This window comes from Delphinus delphis, chromosome 1, assembly GCF_949987515.2.
Source record: "Delphinus delphis chromosome 1, mDelDel1.2, whole genome shotgun sequence".
Classification (NCBI taxonomy): domain Eukaryota; kingdom Metazoa; phylum Chordata; class Mammalia; order Artiodactyla; family Delphinidae; genus Delphinus; species Delphinus delphis.
The window spans coordinates 9,864,444-9,889,463 of NC_082683.1; the positions used below are offsets into that span (position 1 = coordinate 9,864,444).

At 41.9% G+C, this 25,020-nt stretch overlaps 1 protein-coding gene across 1 annotated transcript; it reads left to right on the forward strand.

The window, feature by feature from the left end:
• The first annotated feature begins 13,500 nt into the window (after positions 1-13,500).
• LOC132425861 (PRAME family member 27-like) lies at positions 13,501-16,449 on the forward strand. The gene is made up of 3 exons (XM_060012264.1): positions 13,501-13,787; positions 14,233-14,805; positions 15,876-16,449. The coding sequence occupies exons 1-3, from the start codon at positions 13,501-13,503 to the stop codon at positions 16,447-16,449; spliced, it is 1,434 nt and encodes a 477-aa protein (XP_059868247.1).
• Positions 16,450-25,020: the final 8,571 nt, after the last annotated feature.

Consider the following 25,020-nt stretch of genomic DNA (forward strand, 5'->3'; position numbering starts at 1 on the left):
TGTCGAAAGCTTTCTCTGCATCTATTGAGATGATCATATGGGTTTTCTCCTTCAATTTGTTAATATGCTGTATCACATTGATTGATTTGCATATAGTGAAGAATCCTTGCATTCCTGGGGTAAACCCCACTTGATCATGGTGTATGATCCTTTTAGTGTGCTGTTGGATTCTATTTGCTAGTATTTTGTTGAGGATTTTTGCATTTATGTTCATCAGTGATATTGGTCTATATTTTTCTTTATTTGTGACATCTTTGTCTGGTTTTGGTATCAGGGCGATGGTGGCCTCGTAGAATGAGATTGGGAGTGTTCCTTCCTCTGCTATATTTTGGAAGAGTTTGAGAAGTATAGGTGTTAGCTCTTCTCTAAATGTTTGATAGAATTCGCCTGTGAAGCCATCTGGTCCTGGGTTTTTGTTTGTTGGAAGATTTCTAATCACAGTTTCAATTTCAGTGTTTGTGATTGGTCTGTTCATATTTTCTACTTCTTCCTGGTTCAGTCTCAGAAGGTCGTGCATTTCTAAGAATTTGTCCATTTCTTCCAGGTTGTCCATTTTATTGGCATAGAGTAGCTTGTAGTAATCTCTCATGATCCTTTGTATTTCTGCAGTGTCAGTTGTTACTTCTCCTTTTTCATTTCTAAATCTGTTGATGTGTGTCTTCTCCCTTTATTTCTTGATGAGTCTGGCTAATGGTTTATCAATTTGTTTATCTTCTCAAAGAACCAGCTTTAGTTTTATTGATCTTTGCTATCATTTCCTTCATTTCTTTTTCATTTATTTCTGATCTGATCATTATGGTTTCTTTCTTTCTGCTAACTTTGGTGTTTTTTTTTTTTTGTTCTTCTTTCTCTAATTGCTTTAGGTGTAAGGTTAGGTTGTTTATTTGAGGTGTTTCTTCTTTCTTGAGGTAGAATTGTGTTGTTATAAAATTCCCTCTTAGAACTGCTTTTGCTGCATCCCATAGGTTTTGAGTCATCATTGTTTTCATTTTCATTTGTCTCTAGGTATTTTTAAATTTCCTCTTTGATTTCTTCAGTGATCTCATGGTTATTTAGTAGTGTATTGTTTAGCCTCCATGTGTTTGTATTTTATACAGTTTTTTTCCTGTAATTGATATCTAGGCTCATAGCATTGTGGTCAAAAAAGGTATTTGATATGATTTCAATATTCTTAAATTTACCAAGGCTTGATTTGTGACCCAAGATATGATCTATCCTGGAGAATGTTCCATGAACACTTGAGAAGAAAGTGTATTCTGTTGTTTTTGGATGGAATGTCCTATAAATATCAATTAAGTCCATCTTGTTTAATGTGTCATTTAAAGCTTGTGTTTCCTTATTTATTTTCATTTTGGATGATCTGCACATTGGAGAAAGTGGGGTGTTAAAGTCTCCTACTATTATTGTGTTACTGTCAATTTCCCCTTTTATGGCTGTTAGCATTTGCCTTATGTATTGAGGTGCTTCTATGTTGGGTACATAAATATTTACAATTGTTATATCTTCTTCTTGGATTGATCCCTTGATCATTATGTAGTGTCCTTCTTTGTCTCTTGTAATAGTCTTTGTTTTAAAGTCTATTTTGTCTGATATGAGAATTGCTACTCCATCTTTCTCTTGATTTCCATTTGCATGGAATAGCTTTTTCCATCCCTTCACTTTCAGTCTGTATGTGTCCCTTGGTCTGAAGTGGGTCTTTTGTAGAGAGCATATATACGGGTCTTGTTTTTGTATCCATTCAGCCTGTCTACTCTTTTGGTTGGAGAATTTAATCCATTTACATTTAAGGTAATTATTGATATGTATGTTCCTATTTCCATTTTCTTAATTGTTTTAGGTTTGTTATTGTGGGTCTTTCCCTTCTCTGGTGTTTCCTGCCTAGAGAAGTTCCTTTAGCATTTGTTGTAAAGCTGGTTTGGTTGTGCTGAATCCTCTTAGCTTTTGCTTGTCTGTAAAGGTTTTAATTTCTCCATCAAATCTGAATGAGATCCTTGCTGGGTAGAGTAATCTTGGTTGTAGGTTTTTCCCTTTCATCACTTTAAATATGTCCTGCCACTCCCTTCTGGCTTGCAGAGTTTCGGCTGAAAGATCAGCTGTTAACCTTATGGGGATTCCCTTGTATATTATTTGTTTTTTTTCCCTTGCTGCTTTTAATATTTTTTCTTTGTAGTTAATTTTTGATAGTTTGATTAATATGTGTCCTGATAAAGGAGACAAAAATATACAGTGGAGAAAAGATAGCCTCTTCAATATGTAGTGCTGGGAAAACTGGACAGCTTCATGTAAAAGAATGAAATTAAAACACTCCCTAAGACAATACACAATAATAAACTCAAAATGGATTAAAGACCTAAATGTAAGGCCAGACACTATCAAACTCTTAGAGAAAACATAGACAGAACACTCTATGACATAAATCACAGCAAGATACTCTTTGACCCAACTCCTAGAGAAATGGAAATAAAAACAAAAATAAACAAATGGGGGGCTTCCCTGGTGGAGCAGTGGTTGAGAGTCTGCCTGCCGATGTAGGGGACACACGTTTGTGCTCCGGTCCAGGAAGATCCCACATGCCACGGAGCAGCTGGGCCTGTGAGCCATGGCTGCTGTGTCTGTGCGTCCGGAGCCTGTGCTCCGCAATGGGAGAGGCCACAATGGTGAGAGGCCCGCGTACTGCAAAAAAACCACAAAAAACTAAAAACAATAAACAAATGGGACCTAATGAAACTTAAAGCTTTTACACAGCAAAGGAAACCATAAACAAGACAAAAAGGCAACCCTCAGAATGGGAGAAAGTATTTGCAAATGAAGCAACTGACAAAAGATTAATATCCAAAATTTACAAGCAACTCATGCAGCTCAATATCAAGAAAACAAACAACCCAATCCAAATATGGGCAGAAGACCTAAACAGGCATTTCTCCAAAGAAGATATACAGATTGCCAACAAACACATGAAAGAATGCTCAACATCACTAATCATTAGAGAAATGCAAATCAAAATGGCAATGCAATATCATATCGCACTGGTCAGAACGGCCATCATAAAAAATCTACAAACAATAAATGCTGGAGAGGGTGTGGAGAAAAGGGAACCCTCTTGCACTGTTGGTGGGAATGTTAACTGTTACAGCCACTGTGGAGAACAGTATGGTGGTTCCTTAAAAAATAGAACTACCAAATGACCCAGCAATCCCACTACTGGGCATATACCCTGAACAAACCATAATTCAAAGAGTCATGTACCACAATGTTCATTGCAGCTCTATTTACAATAGCCAGGACATGGAAGCAGCCTAAGTGTCCATTGACAGATGAATGGATAAAGAAGATGCAGCACACATATACAATGGAATATTACTCAGCCATAAAAAGAAACGAAATTGAGTTATTTGTAGTGAGGTGGTTGGACCTAGAGTTTGTCATACAGAGTGAAGTCAGAAAGAGAAAAAACAAATACCACATGCTAACATATATACATGGAATCTAAAAAAAAAAGAAAAAAAAAGATGAAGAGCCTAGGGGCAAGACGGGTATAAAGACCCAGACCTACTAGAGAATGGACTTGAGGACATGGGGATGGGGAAGGGTAAGCTGGGACAAAGTGAGAGAGTGGTAGTGTTTATATGGACATACATATATACATTACCAAATGTAAAATAGATAGCTAGTGGGAAGAAGCCGCATAGCACAGGGAGATCAGCTCAGTGCTTTGTGACCACCTAGAGGGGTGATATAGGGAGGGTGGGAGGGAGACGCAAGAGGGAGGAGATATGGGGATATATGTGTATGTATAGCTGATTCACTTTATTATACAACAAAGTGAATACAACAACTTGGATACATGCAGAAACTAACACATCACTGTAAAGCAATTATACTCCAATAAAAATGTTAAGAAAAAAATTATAATGTAAATTTAATACTTTTAAAGAATGAATGTTTACTTCTAGGAAAAGTTTAACTTGATTTGGAGCCTCTAAACAAATGAGACTTTAAAACTGATTTTAAACATTAATGAACAAGAATGGTTTCTTCTTTAAAAAAATTAGAATAATAAAATTTTAGGGCTGGAAAGTTTACAATTATATTTTTTTACAGTAGACTTTATTTCTTGGGGGAGTTTTAGGTTCATCTTGAAAATGAGCAGAAAGTACAAAGAGTTCCCATTTAACTGCTACCCCACCACATGTACAGCCTTCAGGACTATAAACTTCCCTCACCAGGTTGGTACATTTGTTACATTGATGAACCTACATTGACACATCATTATCAGCCAAAGTCCATAGTTTACATTAAGGTTCACTCTTAGTGGTGTAGTTTCTATGGGTTTTGGCAATCATATAATGAGATATATCCATCATTATCATATCATAGAGAGAAATTTCACTGTCATAAAAGTCCTATTTGCTCTTTTTCATCTCTCCCTCTCCCCCATTCCCTGGCAACCACTGATCTGTTTTGCTGTCCCCAGAGACTGGTCTTTTCCACAATGTCACATAGTTGGAATCATACAATATGTAGCCTTTTCTGATAGGCTTCTTTGAATTATTAATACAAATTTAAGGTTCCTCCAAGTATTTTCATGGTTTGATAACATACCATTGTCTGAATATAGTGCAGTTTATTTATTCATTTACCTACTGAAGGACATCTTAGCTGCTTCCAAGTTTTGGCAATTATCAATAAAGCTGTTATAAGCATCTGTGTGCACATTTGTTGTGGACATAAGGTTTAAACTCATTTGGGTAGCTACCAGGGAGTGAGATTGCTGGATTGTATGATTAGGGTGCGTATTACAATTATTTACCTTGACAATCTCACCTGTTAGGGATTGTCCCATGAAGGGCAGGTACTGTGTCTCTCACACTGTGGTAGTATAGCTGAACACAAAGCCTGAACTGCATGATGTGTGGAAATCTTTAACATCAGTTTATAGCCAAATGATACTTTTCACTGAGATGCAGATTTGTGCAAAATCAACATTTTCTGGCTACCAATAACGTAGATAAGTTGATATGGAAGAAATAGCAATTGTAGTCTATATATTTGTACATGTAAATGTACATGAAAGAAAAGTTTTGTTTTCCATACTATTTTAAAATTTATTTATTTATTTATTTTTGGCTGTGTTGGGTCTTCGTTTCTGTGCGAGGGCTTTCTCTAGTTGCGGCAAGCGGGGGCCACTCTTCATCGCGGTGCGCGGGTGTCTCATTATCGAGGCCTCTCTTGTTGCGGAGCACAGGCTCCAGACGCGCAGGCTCAGTAGTTGTGGCTCACGGGCCTAATTGCTCCGCGGTATGTGGGCTCTTCCCAGACCGGGCTCGAACCCGTGTCCCCTGCATCGGCAGGCGGACTCTCAACCACTGCGCCACCAGGGAAGCCCCAGAATTCCAGTTTTAACACTTACTCTTGTGTGTCCTTGAAGAAGTTTCTGTCCTTCTCTGAATCTATGTCTTCCGCTATTGAATGGGTACCATGATGATCTCTAACTCAGATACAAACACTGAGTCCAGAACTTGTTGCCGAATAAATCCTCCAAAAATGGCAGCAGCTGTTTCTTGACATTCAAAGACCACAGGCATAAATAGCCAGGCCCCAGGGAATGGTCCGGCTCTGCAGCAGCGTCCAGTAACCTGCCAGCTGGTCCCTCTGCCAAGATGTGCAGGTTTGACTGTGGAGCCCGGCACCTTAGGAGCCAAGCCTGGATGACCCCCTAGAGTTCAGCCCATTGGCTGGCACAAGCCCCCTGGTGGCCAATTTGACACCAATGTGCAGGTGGCTATGGCTTCAGGATCAGGGTCTGTCTGATTTGGCGCTAACTCATGGGAGCAGATGTGAAAATAAGTCAACACCTGATTGCCCCCTGCCCCCAGCGATTTTCTATTTCTTCTTGGCAAACGTCTGAGGGGCTGTTGGTGAACTCGGGTGCGCCAATGCTCAGATAATTCATCCATGAATTTGAAGGCATAGCCGTGTTGACCTGCAAACCCTGTGGGGCTCACTCCGAGGTCCCAGTTCTGGTCAGACATTTCTTGCTGACACATTTCATGCTCTGGGCCTCCGGTTCTTTGTCTGAAAAGAAACCGTCTCTGAGGTCCCCAGTTCACTGGAGTTTCCAGATACACTCCTGAATCTGGATTTTGTGCTAGATTTCTTTTTTTTTTTTTTCTTGAACTAAGGTTCCCATAGTCACTGGAGCATGAACAACTTGGACACATGCAATTTCTGTATCCCAGGTCCCCACATCCCACTTTGGGGTCTTCCTACCCTTTTCCCACTGCAGGAGTAGGTGAACAGTTTCCTTCTCTCCCAGTCTCAGGTCAAATTGCCTGGGCATCTTCCTACATGAGACACAAACTCCACAGAACCCAGGGCCAGGCAGGGGGTGAGTGAAGGATTGCAGGCAGGGACCATGGAGACCTGGAGGGCACGGGCCCCCACATCAGGGAAGCTGCCTCGCAGTTCGTGCCCAGTGATACCCCTTAGGGATGTGGGTTCAGTGATGCTACATTTTTCTTTTAAGATTTTTTCTTCAAGGGATATTGGGGAGTAAATTATGATACAAAACTTGATTTTTAACCTCTGGCCACAAATCTTATTTGTTAAAACATTGTCCCAAAACATGTCTGTAGGACACATTTGGCTTCTGGAGTGCCACCCTGCAGCCTCTAATATGGAGACAAAAATGTCCTGCATAGCATTCTGACCTGACCCACAGTGACGCTGAAGACAACAGAAAAGAAACCACATGACTTTGTTTTTCTGGGCCAGAGATTGACCTTACTCAGGAGCCTGGCTTTGAAACTGCAGGGCCTATAATCCCCTTTGCACCCCACAGTAGTGCAACACCATGTATAAATATAAAGTCCATGGGAGGCATTTGCAAATAGCTCTTGAATAAGAATATATATGATTATATATGTATGTGTGTGTATATATATATATATATATATATATATATATATATTTCAGGTGTTACTCTGTACTTCATCTTTTTTCATAAAATGATGTAATCATCTGAAGAATAACATGGCCCAGCAGACTCTTTACTTTTTTTTCATACCTGCTCCTTCCCCATTCCTCCCAATTTTAAGAAGTCACCACAAGGCTCTAGGAGGTCCGTCAATCCCTGTTTTACCCTCATGCCCCACCTTCACTCTAAGAGCGAAGTGCTGTTGATTCTGCCTCCAAGTATCCCTGAAGTTGTCCCCAAGGTACCTAAAGTGCAAGCCAGGATCTGCCTCCAGGAGCCACCAAGGGTCTCTTTCTGGCATCCCTGCTTCCTTGTTAACTCCCCCAGAACACTAACCAACAGCAACCAGGGGGGCTGGGAAACACCCATCAGGTTATGTCACAACCCTACTTACAAAATTCCAGGGTCCCCTAACAAGCCCCTGCCTGGGCAGTCTCCCCCCATCACCCCAGCCTCCACTCCCTGGCTGCCCCCTAGTTCAAGGTGATGCAATCTCTCTCGCCTCCCTCCTGGAACCCTGCACTGCAGCCAATTCTGGGCCCACAGTGTCCCCTGGTGGCTGGAGATGCAAGATCATCTAGACTGCTGGACAAGGGGTGAGGCCTGGAGGAAGAAAGGTGAGAGAGGACAGGATAGTAGATTTGGGAAAAGACTTGGAAGAGCAAAAGCTTAGGAGAAGACCAAGAGCGTCAGACAGAGAGGAAAGTCTAACTGAGTCCCCTCTGGGATGGCCCTACTCTCTGGGTTACGGAAATGGAGCTGGAACAAGAATGCTGTTGGCCTCAGGATGGGCCTATAGCTCTTCTCCAGGGCCTCCCATCAGACCAGCACCCATGTCTGTGCAGGAGAGGACACTGGACTGTGTCCGGGTCAGTTATCAAGGAACTTTCTGTGTCTTGGACTGAGTCACCTCCTTCCTTATCAGAATATTACACAGAGGGTCAGTGATGGTAACAGGAATGGGGGATGGGAGTTTGGGGATTTGAGACAGCCCTGAGGACAACCTTGCAACCCTCCCCACGTGCCTGATTTTGCAAGATCTGAAGAACTGTGTCCTGAGAACAGGGATGGGAAGAGTTCTGAGGCAGCCTCAGTGAGCGTGCACAGTGAGAACCAGGGATGCTTGGGAGGAAATTCCAGTTATAGAGATGAGGTCTTGTGCTTCTGTTCATTAGTTCAGGGGACAGCATTTACTTCCCAAGACACTTGCGACTTTTGTTGATTTGCTTTTTTGGTGGCATCCCAGGAGGTAGTGTGTGTTCCAAGGGTAAAGCACAATAATGAAAGGGCAGAACAGATGAGCCGTTCAGGTACTCCCAGGCTGGCTTGAAGCCAGGGGATGGAACTGAGTCTCTTGAGCCCCACTGTTGAGAGGCCTCCAGGGGAACTACCCCCCATCCCAGACCCCAAGTTCTCCACCTGGTCTGCCATATCCTACAGAAAAAACACACTTCTGGTTGACCTGTATCCTGTATTTCTCTACACTCTACCAATTTCAGGGGACTGCCCACTGCTGACTTCATTCTGGCAAAGAAGACATGCAGATGGCCAACAGGTACTTGAAAAGATGCTCGGGAAATGTACATCACAACCACAAGGAGATATCACCTCACACCTTTTAGAATGGCTGTTATCAAGAAGACAAGAGATAACGAGTGACGGTGAGGGTGTGAAGAAAAAGGAGCCCTTGTGTAGCCACTGTGCTGGGAATGTAAGAATGTGCAGACAATGTGGAAAACAGTATGGAGGTACCACAAGATCCAACAATTTCAGTTCTGGGTATATATCTGAAGATAATGAAATCACTTTCTCAAAAAGACATCTGCAGCCCTAAGCTCTCTGCAGCATTATTGACAATAGTCAAGAAAGGGAAACAATCAATGAATGATGAAGAAAATGTGAATATATATATAATACATATATATTCATATATATATATGAATATTATTCTGAATTAAAACCATAAAAAAGAAGAATATCCTGCCATTTTCAACAATATGGACAGATCATTAGGGCATTATGTTAAGTGAAACAAGTCAAATAAAGATTTATGGGGAAATGAATAAAGGCAGTCAAAAGGTACAAACTTCTAGTTATAAAATAAATGTGCCATAGGGATGTAATGTATAGCACAGTGACAGGTTGACAATTCTATATTGTGTACTTGAAAGAAAAATGCTAGGAGAGTAGATCGTTAAAGTTCTCACCACAGGAAAAAATTTTAACTACGTGAAGTGATGGATGATAACTAAATTTATTGTGGTGATAATTTCACAGTGTATACATATATCAAATCATTATGTTGTACACTGAAAAAGAGATCAATCGTATCTCAATAAAACTGGAAAAAATCTTCTAGGAAAATATGCCAAAAGAAAACTGAAAAAAGAAAAGAGTCAAGGCTTTTACAATGGAAAAGAGAAGAGCAAATATTTGCACTTAGGGTTGATTTAGCTGTATAAACTTAAAGGAACCAACTGAGAAGGAATAGACAGAGGGTGGCTGTGTCACCCTGTGCTAACCCTCACCACTCAGACCACACCAGGTGCGCTTGGATGGTGTGTACCAGAATAAATAACAATATAAGAATAAAACAATCTTCCCCTAACTTTCTTCACCAGTAGGGAAAGAATTAATAAGATCATGAAAATCTTCTGATGGATCCTTCCTGAACTGCCTGCACCTCTTTGCCCAGCCTCAGTGGCTTTCTTCCTGTTCTCAAGTTGGCCAAGCTCTTCACTACATCAGGATTTGCACAATGCGCCCATGGCTCCAACACGATCCCCTCAACTGGCACGTACACTTGAAAACTCTAAGTCAGTCTCCTGACCTGCTAGGCCCATCTGTGCACATCCTTGTAAAATCCAGCTTTAGGAAGAACCCTGATTCGTCAGTTTTAGAAGAATCCACACCTTTGATACATGCTATTCCAATAATATCTGATCCAAATTCCTCACTCCCCACTCTTGGTATCTGATCACAGGATTCGGTAGGAATCCTGTTACACTGGTTTAGCCAGATTTCCCCCAGATCTGAAGTCTCCTCATAGTAATTTTCCAGCCACGAAACCCCCTGCTTGTTGGTTGTGAATTCCCAAATGTCTTCATTGTATTGTGAACGGAGACCAGCTGCATACTGGTGTATCTTTTCCTCTGTTGCAATAATCCTGAATAAAATTCGCCTTTACCGTATAAACCTGTGTCTGTCTCTGGTTTTCTTTGACACAGCTCCCACAGTTGATTACTGCTCAGGAAAGAAAGCTCCTTCCCAGTATCCTGCAAATTCCCAAATATCCCAGAGAGGCTCAACTTCGAGTCTGCCCACTTTGGACCTTTCCATTTCATCCCTGGAGTTTTCTTCAGAGAATTAGTTACAACCTGCCACTTTAAAACAGTTGTCTTGGGCTTCCCTGGTGGCGCAGTGGTTGAGAGTCCGCCTGCCGATGCAGGGGACGCGGGTTGGTGCCGCGGTCCGGGAAGATCCCACATGCCGCAAAGCGGCTGGGCCCGTGAGCCATGGACGCTCAGCGCCTGCGCGTCCGGAGCCTGTGCTCCGCAACAGGAGAGGCCACAACAGTGAGAGGCCCGCGTACCTCAAAAATAAATAAATAAAATAAAACAATGGTCTTTTTGGATCTCATGGAAGCTGCAAACCCATAGAAACATCCCCACCTGAGACACTGCACTTTCCCCATTTCCACTAACATTCGAGTGAAGTCTCTCAGTCAGTTGTCTCCAAAATTTAGGTTGTTTGACAGCTCAGGGTTCCTTGGTTCCTTCTGATCCCGTCAACAAAGGGAATCTACCAGTTATTCACTGCATGGCAGTGGGCAGATTCCTCTACTGAGTAAGACCCCAATCCACCAGGTTAAAAATGCAGAGAAATAGCAGTGACCTCTAGATTCTGTGAAGGTTAATGTCTTAACTAGTGGATAAAAAGTGTCAGCACCAGTGGTCACCCAGTTTGTGTTCCATAAACAGAGATGGTTATGATTACTGTTGTTGCAGATCTCACTATACTGCAACTCATTAGTAAAGGTGCTTGATGGCCTGGGAGTTAAAAGTCTATTGAGTACAATTTGGTTTAGCCCAATTTTATGTAAAAGTCATTTATACCCATGGTAGAAATATGGTGAAAAGAATCTTCAGGAAAGATACCAAGATGGAGAACAATCTTCAAATAATCCTTGCCTTGGCAACCAGTGGTATACAAGAATTGTTTGGGCACTGTATGGAATGGGGGGTGGGAGGCATGGAAAATTCTGGGGGTGGAGAGAAGGTCCAGCTTTCTTTGTGTCCTGAAACTTCAAAAGAGTCTCTGTGTGGTGTAGCTGGGGTGGAACTCATACCTGAACGTGGCAGACCCTTAAACACCAAATACAGCTTCTGAATTTTGTTTGGAAGAGGTGTTGGTATTTGTGAACAGTGCTTAATATGAAGAGAAAAACAGAATTTTATTTCTGTGCCCATTGCTATTACCTTGATCAGAATCTGTGCTGAACTTAGTTAAGTTTTAGAAAACAGTAATTATCAAAATATACTTGGAAAGGGGACAATGGGACTATGGTTGAGCTTCCAAGACCCCTGGAAAATGGGTGGGGCTATTTGCCATCTGGGAATTATCCTCTGTGGGGAAAAAACCTAAAGGAAAACATCTCTTTTTAGCAGCTGCCCCTGGATGACAGGGTTATTTGTGACTGACGATGTTCATGTCTCCCCCTGGTTCCAAGTTCCCAAACAGCCCACAGTGCCCACCCTCAGTGGCTCTCAGTCTTGGAAATGCCTGACTTCCCAGGGCTCCCAGCCTCTCCCTCTTCTCACATTCTCAGATTAACCTTTTCATGCCTGTTTGCTGTGCTGACACCATCTTTCTGGGAGGAAACACCGTCAGAGATGACACTGCCTCCTCTTAGCCACTCCCTTTTAATTTCCAAACTCCACCCAGAGAATAGCCTTTAAATCTTCTCCCTTCTCAGGAGAAAACAACAACAACAACAACTATGTTTTCCACTGTTTGGCTCATTCACATGGTCCCTTTAGGAATGCCCAGCTCCATGCTGCCCAGCCCCACCCTTCTCACTGTGATTTTGACCTGACCTCCTTCAGAGAAGCCTTGACATAAGGCTGGAAAACCAACCACATCCCCCAAAGAACTTCCCTTGCTACCCGAATCAGCTCATGATCTCGCATGTTTCCGACATAACACCTAAGTGACACTTGATACAGGGATGGATTTATTGTGTTTCCGTTGGGAACAACACCACTGTCTTCATGAAGCTCTTTTTATTCTGGGACATTTTGATAATTGTGATATGGCCAAAGATCCCCCAACACTGATGCTTTAAATTTTTGTTTTTCCTATCCAATATCACAAATCAATAGCCCCTTCCCTGTCTCATACCCACAGGTATAACTATTGGTATTGGTCAAACCCAATGAATATTTGTGGAGTGAATCAAGGAACGTGCCTTTGACTCCAATACCCCTCCTTCGTTCTTTCTCTTTCCTGAATGAATATCTGATTCAATCCATTCCTCTTGAGATAGACAAAGATCCCATCAGGATTAACCTGATGGACAGTCTGGAATCTAATCAGGTATGCTTTCTGATTGGAAGTTAGTAGTTGGAAAGAAGGAAGTTGTGATTAGAAAGGTATATAAAATCTTCCTGGACCAAAGAAGAGATGCAGAATCCAGTCACCTCCTGGATTTTCCGAGGAGTCTGAGGCCCTAGCACCACCTCGCCAATATCATCAGAGCTGGTCAGTTACATACCTCCGCTAAGGACACCCTCATCTTACCCATGATCTCTGTGTCTTGAATGGTGGCATGTAGCTTGGTATGCAAGGTTTCTTATTTCTTTTCAGATAAACTGATTTAAGATTTTGGTTTTACCTCTAAGTGTAAATTTGCCTTAATCCCAAATACTTTGATTTGTGCGTTGGTTTATATTATTTCTAAATGTCTTAACCAAACAGATATTCTTTTTAATGAAAAGTATCTCTTTGGAATTTTATTTCTTGGCGTTTAAAATATTTACTTTGTGCAAATAGCATTCATTTCAGGGGCATCTCCTTCATCTTTCTCAGCCAAGTTAACTGTGGGAATTGAAGATGGAGGCTGTTCTGGACCACATGATGCTCCTATTCCCATAGTTTTGGGGCCCTAAGTGATGGTCTGAAAGGTTTCCCCCAAGAAAGATAAGGGACATTGTTAAGGTTCATGGTACACACTTACCACTGGGACATGAATTAAGCAAAGCAGTGGGTGGAAATGGATGGACTAGTGGTTGCCTTTCCTTCTCCTTGGTACTTGTGAGATACTTGTTCTGCTGCTAGTAGGGAAAGAGTTATGGCTTTGTGTCCACTGAAACTAGAGTGGAATTGGGGAAAATTGAGGCACTTCTACCACTGTGCTAAGTCCCTCTAAAGGGTGGGGAGACAATGGAGGCTTGCTCATGCTTGGCATGAAAAGGATGTCTTGTTCTCTGATGGCTTCCACAGGTTTCCTTTTGGAAAAGATCAGAATGAGTATCTGGAATCCACCCAGACTCCTGGACCTGGTGGGAATGAGCCTGCTGAGGGATGAGGCCTTGGCCTTTGCTGCTCTGAAGGATCTACCAACAGAGTTCTTCCCATCACTGTTCATGGAGGCCTTCCATGGGAGACACAGTGAGACCCTGAAGGCCATGGTGCAAGCCTGGCCCTTTGTCCGCCTACCTCTGGGAGGCCTGATGGAGATGCCTCATGTGGGGACCTTACAAGCAGTGTTGGATGGGCTTGATGTCCTGCTTGCCCAGAAGGATTGCCTCAGGTGAGTCTGCCAGGTAGGCTGGTAGGGTCCTAGACATTGTTGAAGAGACAGCTGGTGTCGTAAGAGTAGGTAGCCAAGGGATGGACCAGAGGCTTCTGATGATGCCAAGGAAGAAGCTCAGAGGCCTTGGCCATTGCTGAGCTCACTTCGGGAAATGCCTTCTGGAAGTGTAGGAGTGCCTAAGATGCAGGGGAGCCTGAAAGAACATGCCCCCACAGCCTTCTAGTGATGATTAAAGGTACTGGAAGTAGAAAACCAGAAAGAATGGAAGTGGGAAAGGAGATGGAGGAAAGAAAGGCAGAGAGGGAAGAAGAGGCAGCAGGTGACGTCAGGAACGTGAAGTAAAAGCACACGTGGGAAGTGAGTGTTGCCTAAATTCTGAGACTGCGGTTTCATTCAGTGTGGATCTTAAACCATCGCTGCCAATCTGCTGTTTCCCCCACAGGAGGTGCAAACTGCGGGTGCTGGATTTAAGGAATACTGGCCAGGACTTCTGGAGCATGTGGTCTGGATCCAATGTCCGTGTGTCCTCAAGCTCATCAATGGCACCTGTGGCTGAGGACAGGTCAAGGACAGAGAAACCCTTGGCTCCCTTGGAGGTGTTTATAGAACTTTGCCTCAGTGAAGGGACCATGGATGAATTCTTTATCTACCTCATGCAGTGGGTGGAGAAGAGAAAAGTTTCCATACACCTGTGCTGTAAGAAGCTGAAAATTGTTACAATGTCCATGGAAAATATTATGAAGGTCCTGAGTATGGTGCAATTGGACTGTATCCAGGAGGTGCAAGTGAATTGCACCTGGCATCTGTCCACCCTGGCCGTGTTTGCTCCTCTCCTGGGCCAGATGGGTAATGTGCAGAGACTCTTTCTCTCCCCCATTCTTGTGTCTGCCTTTGAGGAGTTGGAACAGCAGCACGTTGTCCAAATTACCTCTCAGTTCCTCAGGCTGCACCACCTCCGGGATCTCCGTATGGAATCTCCCTCCTTCCTCCAAGGTCGCCTGGACCAGATGCTCAGGTGAGTGTGCACCACTGACCGAGTAACAGAGAACACAACACTAGAACGTCATGTGCATTGTTTCCTTTGTTGCTCTACCTTGAAGTGTGGCATCACATAACCACACAAATCAAGGTAGAGGGACAAAGTGCGATAGAGGCTCTGGAAAGGGACACCATGCTAGGAAGCTATAGATTGGAGGGTTCAGATGTATCAGAGTGTTTGTGATTTCTTTCTCAGGAAGAGATGTCTTTGTTCAGGTGACTTAAAAAAAACAAAAACAAACAAACAAAAAAAAACAAAAACAAAAAACAAACAAAAAAAAAAACAGGTAAGAGGGCACTGAAGAGGGGAAAGAACCTCAGACCTGAGTATTTCTAGAGGAACTCTGCGCTCAACCGTTTTGTGACCACAGTGAGCCTGTCTCAAATTCCCCATCTGTAAAATGTTGCTTGTGCTCCGGATTAGGTAATTAATATACGGGAAATGCATGATTCTGGTGGTAAGGAATGGGGAGCCAAAAGCAAAATAAAAAGTGGTAGGTGGTTTGCAGATGATGCAGGGATGTAACTGAGCCCCTGCAGACTGGAAACCCCAGTTGATGATGTGGGATCTTGTCCAGGTTGGTTCTCTGTGCATGTCTCCCTCCAGCCTCATCTGGCCCAGAGATATGGGCACCTGGGGCTCAAGTAGTGAGCTAAAGGCACCCTGATGTGAGAGTATTTTTTGTTTGTTTCAACTCTAAATATGAAAATTCAGTGATGCCCGCTCTTGATTGAGGCTCTGTGCTAGGCTCTCCTCTGAGCATGTTCTAGTGAATTCCACTCTTTTCGTTCATCCGCAAAAGGAAATGGAGTATGTTGTACCCTGCTTGACTGATGAGGAGAGAGAGCTTTCAAGATTCTGTGTACTTATCTCAGCCAAACAAAGAAGATGACAGGAGTCAGGCTAAAATGAGATTGGGCCTTCTGGGTATTGATTGTTATCAGATGGTCAAAATGACCTTGGCCTTGGGTAAAACACTTATCTCCCACCTTGAGGTCACGTTCCATCCCAGTTTCCAAGACCTAATTCCTCAGTTTCTCTCCCAGGTGCCTGAAGACTCCCTTGGAGAACCTCGCAATAACTCACTGTCTGATTACAGAATCAGACTTGAAACATCTGTCCCAGTGCCTGAACATCAGTCAGCTAAAGGGCCTGGATCTGAGTGGTGTCCCACTGACTGACTTTAGTCCTGAGCTCCTCCAAGTTCTGCTGGAGAAAGTTGCAGCCACGCTCCAGGAACTGGACTTAAATCTGTGTGGAATCATGGACTGTCAACTTGAGGCCATCCTGCCTGCCCTGAGCCACTGCTCCCAGCTCAGGACCTTCAGCATTTGTGGGAACCTCCTCTCCATGGCCATCATGGAGAAGCTGCTGCGTCATACTGATGGACTGCCCAGTTTAATCCTAGAGCTGTATCCTGCCCCAAAGGAGAGTTACAGCTCTCAGAGAATTCTACACCTGGGGAGACTTGCCCAGCTTCAGGCTGAGCTGATTGAGATTATGAGGAACTTAGGAAGGCCCAGGACCATCTGGATTAGCTCTAGCCCCTGTCCTCGCTGGGGCAATGAGATATTCTGTCATGAGAAGACCATTATATACTGCTGTTTTGTCCCTCCCTAGCTGGTTGCCTCTATGAAAAGCTTTCTTCTGGGCACTGGAAACTGAAACCTAGGAAATAGGTGCATTGTGAAGAGAACACAGACCTATGGTTTCAGGCATCTGCTCAACGTGAATGTGAAAAGGAAAGGTGACCCAGCAGGGGTACAAGATTGAAGGGGACTTAGGTTGTTCCCATCTCTGGGCTATTGTAAATAGAGCTGCAATGAACCTTTTGGTACATGACTCTTTTTGAATTTTGGTTTTCTCAGGGTATATGCCCAGTAGTGGGATTGCTGGGTCATATGGTAGTTCTATTTGTAGTGCCCATCATCGGATGAATGGATAAAGAAGATGTGGCACATATATACAATGGAATATTACTCAGCCATAAAAAGAAACGAAATTGAGCTATTTGTAATGAGGTGGATAGACCTAGAGTCTGTCATACAAAGTGAAGTAAGTCAGAAAGAGAAAGACAAATACCATATGCTAACACATATATATGGAATTTAAGAAAAAAAAATGTCATGAAGAACCTAGGGGTAAGACAGGAATAAAGACACAGACCTACTGGAGAACGGACTTGATGATATGGGGAGGGGGAAGGGTGAGCTGTGACAGGGCGAGAGAGAGGCATGGACATATATACACTAACAAACGTAAGGTAGATAGCTAGTGGGAAGCAGCCGCATGGCACAGGGATATCGGCTCAGTGCTCTGTGACAGCTTGGAGGGGTGGGATAGGGAGGGTGGGAGGGAGGGAGACGCAAGAGGGAAGAGATATGGGAACATATGTATATGTATAACTGATTCACTTTGTTATAAAGCAGAAACTAACACACCATTGTAAAGCAATTATACCCCAATAAAGATGTTAAAAGAAAATATATATATATAATTGTCTCAAAGTGAAAAAAAAAAAAAAGGTTGAAGGGGAAAAGTTGACTCAAGGAGTTGATGGGAAATTCAGGGTGTTGGTGCGCCAGGGATGGAGTGGATATAGGGGTGGAGGAACATGAATCAAAAGCCTCGGTTGCCTTGCAAAAGGAAGATAATGATACAAACCCAGCTCATTAGACATTTGTAAGTTCCAATGAGAGAATGCACTTGAGGGCTTGGCCCTGGAGCTAGCATACACTAAGAGATAACTAAATGAGTCTTTCCCTTCTTTTTCTCTCCTAGTGGAAACCTCAGTATCTACATTCCTCTAGCTTACCCTCTATTCCTTACAACAGGGTGGAGAGCAAACCCAGGGCCTGAAATGGGTCTCACCTTTCACATGTGGACACCAATGAATCATGGTTCACTCAAGCTGCTCTCTCAGCCAGTGCAGGGAGGAGGAAGGGAGGGCATAGGAGAGATTGGATTCATCTCTAGTGATAGACATTCTGAGCCTCAGGTCTCCTAGGCCACCAGCTGGTAGATCAGACAGGAGGATATAAATCGGTTTTGTAAGCAGGACTGTATACGTCAGTACTTTTTAAAAATTTTGCTGTCCTATTAATACTAGCTGAGTTTAAATATTTGCACATTTATATGAATATTAAATACATGAAATTTCTTTGAAAATTATAGAGGTAATTTAGTACTTGTAAAGAATGCATGTGGATTTTTTAAAAAATGTTGAACTTCCTTTGGCGTCTCAAGACAAATAAGACATGAAAACTGATTTTAGAGATCAATGAATGAGATTTTTTCTCCTTTAAAAATATTTACAATAATAAAATTTTAGAGCTAGGATTACAATTATATTTTTTAAAGTAGACTTTATTTTTTAGAGCAGTTTTAGATTCACAGTGAAATTGAGCAGAAAGTACAGAGAGTTCCCATTTGTCTCTTGCCCCCACGTGTACAGCCTCCCTGGATATCCAAATCTCCCACCAGAAGAGTACATTTGTTATAATTTATGAATCTACACTGAGACATCCTTATCAATCAAACTTCATCGTTTACACCAAGGTCCACTCTTAGGGTTGTATGTTCTATGGGTTTTGACAAATGTATAGTTGCATGTATCTACTAGTGCAGTATCATATGGAGTATTTTCACTGCACTAACTTATAAGAACCTGCTGTATAGCACAGGGAACTCTACTCAATACTCTGCAATGGCCTGTATGGGAAACAAATGTAAAAAAAAAAAAAAGAGAGAGAGAGTGGATATATGTATATGTATAACTGATTCACTTTGCTGTACACCTGAAACTAACACAACATTGTAAATCAACTATACTTCAATAAACTTTTTTTTTAAAAATCCTCTTTGCTTTGCCTATTTGTCTTTTCCACCCCCCAGTCCCTGGCCACCACTGATACTTTTGCTTTCCCCAGAGCTTTGCCTTTTCCAAATTGTCATATAGAGTTACAGATGTAGGAAACAATGTTATGGTTTCCAGGGTGGAAAGGTGGGGGAGGGATAAATTGGGAGATTGGGATTGACATATACACACTACTATATATAAAATAGATAACTAGTAAGAACCCACTTTATAGCACAGGGAAGTCTACTCAATACTTTGTAATGACCTATATGGGAAAAGAATCTAAAAAAGAATGGATATATGTATATGTAGAACTGATTCACTTTGCTGTACAGCAGAAAGTAACACAACGTTGTAAATCATCTATGCTCCAATAAAAATTTTTAGAAAAGAAAAAATGTCATATTTCTGGACTCATACAGTACGTAGCCTTTTCAGATCGACTTCTTTCACTTATTAAGTTTCCTCCATGTCTTCTCATGTTTTGATCCCATTCCTTGTCTGAATACACCACAGTTTATTTGCTCACTCATATACTGAAGGACAGCTTTCTTGCTTCTTTGGTTTGCTGCTAAAATCATCTATGTGCATGTTTGGTTTGGACATACGTTTTCAACTCATTTGGATAGATACCAAGGAACGAGGCTGCTGGATCATACGAAAAGGGTACGTATTACAATTTTTTCTGTTGACAAACTTACCTGTTAGACAATGATGAAATAAAACTTATATTTTAAGGCAGGACAAGAAAAGCATTAAACAGAAAAGTCTCTCTCTGTGTTTGTCTGGGCCTCCTGCCTGCCTAATATGCAATGAGCTCCTCAAAGATGGGAGCGCCCGCTCAACATTAAAGATCAATTTTTTTTCTTCTGATGCCAGCAATGTAACTTCTTAAAAGAACAGTGTTCTTTCCCAGCTCTGTAGGGGTTCATGGTGACTTGCTGCTCACCTTGTACGTGCTTACCTGGACTATGTATCCTTGGTGAACTTCATGTAAAACATCAGGATGTCATTCTGATGAGTGATCCTTTGACTCAGAAATGTACATGACTGTGCCTTTGACTTCTAACACATGGAACAGTTCCCAGGGCTTTTTGAGAATCTGCTTCCTGGGTTATAATCCTCAGTTTGGCTCAAATAAAATTCCCTTTTTTTTCTTCTTGAGAGTTAATTGAATTTTCATCAACAACATTAATAGTCTCATAAAGTGCAGGGACTGTGTCTCTATCACCCTGTGGTCCTGCAGATGAACAAGAAACCTGGTGTGGCAGTAAATGCTTATAACTGTGGGCGCATGGACATATTTAACAACGGTTTATAGCCAAACGTTATTTTGCACTGAAATGCACATTTGGGGAAAGTCAACACTAACTGTCTACCAATAACAAATAAATTGGATACGGAAGAAACAGCACTTGTGGTCAATGCATTTGTACATATAAGTTGTACTTGGAAGTGTAACTGAGCAGAACCCTATGGGCCCTTCCCAGGACAGACACCCCCTCATGTCCTGCACCTGCCTCTTGTTTGTAGAAAACCTTTATCCTCCTAGGCCTACCCTGAGTTCCAAGAATACACAGAAAATATGATAAAATGCAGAAACAAAGGAAACTAATCAAGCAGGACAAAATAATAATAGCTTAGCCATTAAACAAATTCAAAGACCTTTAGTTCCTCCTCAAGGGCTATAGATAACATTCTGAGCCATATCCTTGAGCTACTTTGAAAACACTGAATGAAGTGAACTCCAGGCTGCTACAAGCACATAGAGACCAGAGGGGTTGGAAGCAGAAGCTTGATGATATTTATTCCCGATTACCTCATCACCAACGACCAGAAGAATGTCCATGAACTGATCACACACCCTACAACACTCTCTCTCACCCTGTCTTTAAAAATCTTTTCCTGAAAGTCATCAGGGAATTAGGGTCTTTGAGCAACAGTTGCCCCCGTTCTTTGCTCGGAGCCTGCAATAAGTGCTACACGTCCCTTCGTCACTCTCAGTAGCAGCAGATTGGCTTCACTGCAACAGATCAGTGGACCCGAGTTTGGCTCAGTAACAAAAGAAACCTTCATTTGTTTCCCATACTTTTGTCGGTTTTGCCCAAGGAAGACAGGACTATACTCTCAATGTAAAACATCCCAACAATACAGAGAGAAGAAACATCTCCCCTGAACTTCCTCTTCATCCCAGGCCCCTCTCCAGAGAGTTCAGTTTAGTGTACTTTCCAGACGTCTCTCTGACTTTCTGTACATTTATTTTTGCATGTGCTAACATCTGGTTCAGCTTCCCTTATAGAAACGGTGTCTTAGGGATTCAGATCATCTTGCTTTTTTACGTTTAAGGGTGGGTCTTAAGGATCAGTCCTCTTCATAACAGCGGGCATATAGTAGTCCATAAAATGAATGGCCCACATTTTAACACTTTGTCTCCTTATGTAAATTTAGGTTGCTCCAATGTTTTGCTGTTCTTGCCAACCATAGAGTAATAAAAATCCTTGTACTCCCCAAAGCTTCTCTTTGGTTTCTCAACGCTTTCTCCCTGTATATAGCCCTGTTGTTCCTGAATTATCCATTTCATCCTCTTAGAAGATAATTTTCCTCAACTTATGTCAAGCTCACCACTATATTCTATTTTTTTAATTAGCCAAAAGGGGGAAAAGAAAAGGTCACTGGATTTCAAATCATCCTCCAGTGCTTCTATCAGTAGGCTGAGCTGCTTGAATTTTTTTTTTTTAATTGAGGTATAGTTGAAGTTCAATGTTATATAAGTTTCAGGTGTACAACATACTAAATCACAATTTTTAAAGTTTATACTAATTTTATAGTTATTATGGTAAAATATTGGCTATATTCTCTGTGCTGTACAATATATACTCCTCGCTTATTTATTTTATACATTGTACTTAGTATCTCTTAATCCCCTAACCCTATCTTACCCCTCTCCCTTCCCTCTCCCTACTGGTAAACACTAGTTTGTTCTCTGTATCTATGAGTCTGTTTCTCTTTTGTTATATTTACTAGTTTATTTTATTTTTCAGATTCCACATATAAGTGATGTCATACAGTATTTATATTTTCTGTCTGACATTTCATTATACATAATACACTCCAAGTCCATCCATGTTGTTACAAATGTTAAAATTTCTTTCTTTTTTATGACTGAGTAGTATTCCATTGTGTGTGTGGAATATACCACTTCTTTATCCATTCAACTGTTGATGGACACTTAGGCTGCTTCCATATCTTGGCTTTTTAAATAATGCTGCTGTGCACATTGGGATGCGTGTATCTTTTAGAATTATTGTACTTGGGGTTTTTAGGTATATACCCAGTAGTGAAATTGCTGAGTCATATGATAGTTATATTTTTAGTTTTTAGAGAAACCTCTGTCCTGTTTTCCACAGTGGCTGCACCAATTCGCATTCCCACCTACAGTGTATGAGGGTTCCCTTTTCTCCACCCCTGGCCGACATTTGTGATCTGTGGTTTTTTTTGATGATCGTCCTTCCGACAGGTGTGAAGTGATATCTCATTGTGTTTTTTATTTGCATTTCCCTGATGATTAACAACACTGAACATCTTTCAATGTGACTGTTGACCATCTGTATGTCTTCTTTGGAAAAATGTCTATTCAAGTCTTCTGCCCATTTTTTTTTTTTTTTGCTGTTGAGTTGTATCACCTGTTTATATGTTATTTTGGATATTATGTCCTTATTGGTCATATCATTGGCAAATATTTTCTCCCATTCAGCAGGTTGTCTTTTTATTTTGTCCATGGTTTCCTTTGCTGTGCAAAAGCTTTTAAGTTTAATTAGGGAACATTTGTTTATTTTTGCTCTTGTTTCCTTTGTTTTAGGAGACATATCAAAAAAATATTGCTATGATTTGTGTCAAAGAGTGTTCCACCTAAGTTTTCTTCTGGGAGTTTTATGGTTTTGGGCCTTACATTTAGGTCTTTAATCCATTTTTTGTTTATTTTTGTGTATGGTGTTATAAAATGTTCTAATTTCATTCTTTTACATGTAGGTGTCCAATTTTACCAGCACCAATTATTGAAGAGATTGTCTTTTCTCCATTGTATATTCTTGCCTCCTTTGTCATAGATCAATTGACCATAAGTGTGTAGGGTTTTTTTCTGTGCTCTCTATTCTGTTCCATATTTTTATGTTTCTGGGTTTGTTTGCTTGTTTTGCCAGTACCATACTGTTTTGATTAGTGTATCTGTGCAATGTAGTCTAAAGCAGCAGCATGATACCTCCAACTCTGTTCTTCTTTCTCAAGATTGTTTTGGCTATTTGTGGTCTTTTTCTGTTTCTGTACAAATTTTAAAATAATTTTAGTTCTATGAAAAATGCTGTTGTTATTTTGATAGGGGTTGCACTGAATTCCTAGATTGCCTTGGGAAGTATGGTCATTTTAACAATATTGATTCTTCTAATCCATGAACATGGTATATCTTTACATCTGTTTGTGTTAGTTTCTGGCTGGAAACCCAAGATCTTCTGGACAACTGGGCAAGGGGTGAAGCCCAGAGGTAGCCAGATGAGAGAGGATAGGACACTGGACTAGGGACAGGCCTTGGAAGAGCAAAAGCTTAGAAGAAGACCAAGAGTGTTACTGAGTGAGGAACGTCTAATTCAGTCCCCTCTGGAATGGTGTCAGATTGCTGGGGTTATGGAAATAGAGCTGGAACTGGAGAGCAGTTGACCTCAAGGTGGACCTAAAGCTCTTCTCCAGAACCTTCCATCAGAGCAGCATTTATGTCTATGCAGGAGAGCACACTGGGCTGTGTCTGGGTTAGTTGTCAACCACATCCTGGGTCCTGGGCTCTAAGTCACCTTCTTCCTGCAGGTTCTTCTCTTCAATGGGCAGAGGCTGGTATGATGGGCTCCTGAAAAAAGAGGTATCATCAGAATACTACACAGGGGGTCAATGATGCTAACAGGAATGGAGGATGGGAGTTTGGGGCTGACTCATCAGCAATGTTGCAGCATCCCATCACTCCTCATGTGTCCACTTTTCCAAAGTCTGAAGAACTGTGTCCTGAGAACATGGATGAGAAGTGTTCTGAGGTGGCCTCAATGACTGTGCACAGTGAGATCTAGGAGTGCTGAGGATGGAATTTCAGTTATAGAGACGAGGATTTGTGCTTCTATTAATAAGTTCAGGGGGCATACTTTACTTCCCAAGACCAGTGACTTTTGTTGAATTGCTGTTTTGGTGGTGCTCCAGGAGGGAATGTGTGTTCCAAGAGTAATCCACAATAATAAAATTGCAGTGCAGGTGACTAGTTCAGGCACCACCAGGCTAGGTGTGTGGTCTGGGTCAGAGCCAAGGGATTGGAACAGAGTCTCTTGGGTCCCTCCATGGAGAGGTCTCCAGGGGGAGTTACCCTCTTACCCCAGACCACAAGTTTCTCCCTGGTTTGCCTTATCCTACACAAAACACATTTCAAGTTCACCTGCATCCCATATATCTCTACATTCTGCCTATTTGCAGGGGACTGCATGTTTCTGACCTCACAATTCATACTAAATATCATTCTGGCAAAGAAGACATGCAGATGGCCAACAGGTACTTGAAAAAATGCTCAGCATCACTAATCAGGGAAATGCATATCAAAACTACAATGAAATATCACCTCACAAAATTTAGAATGGCTGTTATCAAGAAGACAAGAGATAATGAGTGACGTGAGGGTGTGGAGAAAAGGGAACCCTCCTGCACTGTTGTTGGGGATGTAGTTTGGTGCAGCCAGTATGGAAAACAGCATAGATGTGAATTTTAAATAAAAAATAGAACTACCATTTGATCCAGCAATTCCACTTCTGGGAAGGAAATGAAGTCACTGTCTCAAAAAGATATCTCCACCCCCATGTTCACTGAAGCATTATTCACAGTAGCAAGATATGGAAACAATCTAAGTACTTGTCAAGGGATGATGAAGAAAATGTGAATAATATACAATATATATTATTCTGGTTGGTCAGATACACCACACTAATACTGGTAAGAATGTTTCCCTCCTGCTGTTCCAGCCACTTGCTGACTAGAGCCCTTTCTCCTTCAAAGGAGCCAACCTTCACAGGGAGACAACCTGGTGAGGTGCCTTATGTGGATAAAAGGCACGTAAATTTAGACCCTGCTCCCTCCATTTTCTTGCATATGACCTTGAACCAGTCAAGGGCGACCCTCTCTCCATGGTCTCTGTTCCTCTCAGGCTCACACCCCTCTTCTCCCAGAGATTCAGAAAGGAGGAAAGCACCTGAAGAAAAGATGAAGAAGCCCCGGAGGAAGTGACACAGGCTGGAAATTTCAGACTAACGAAA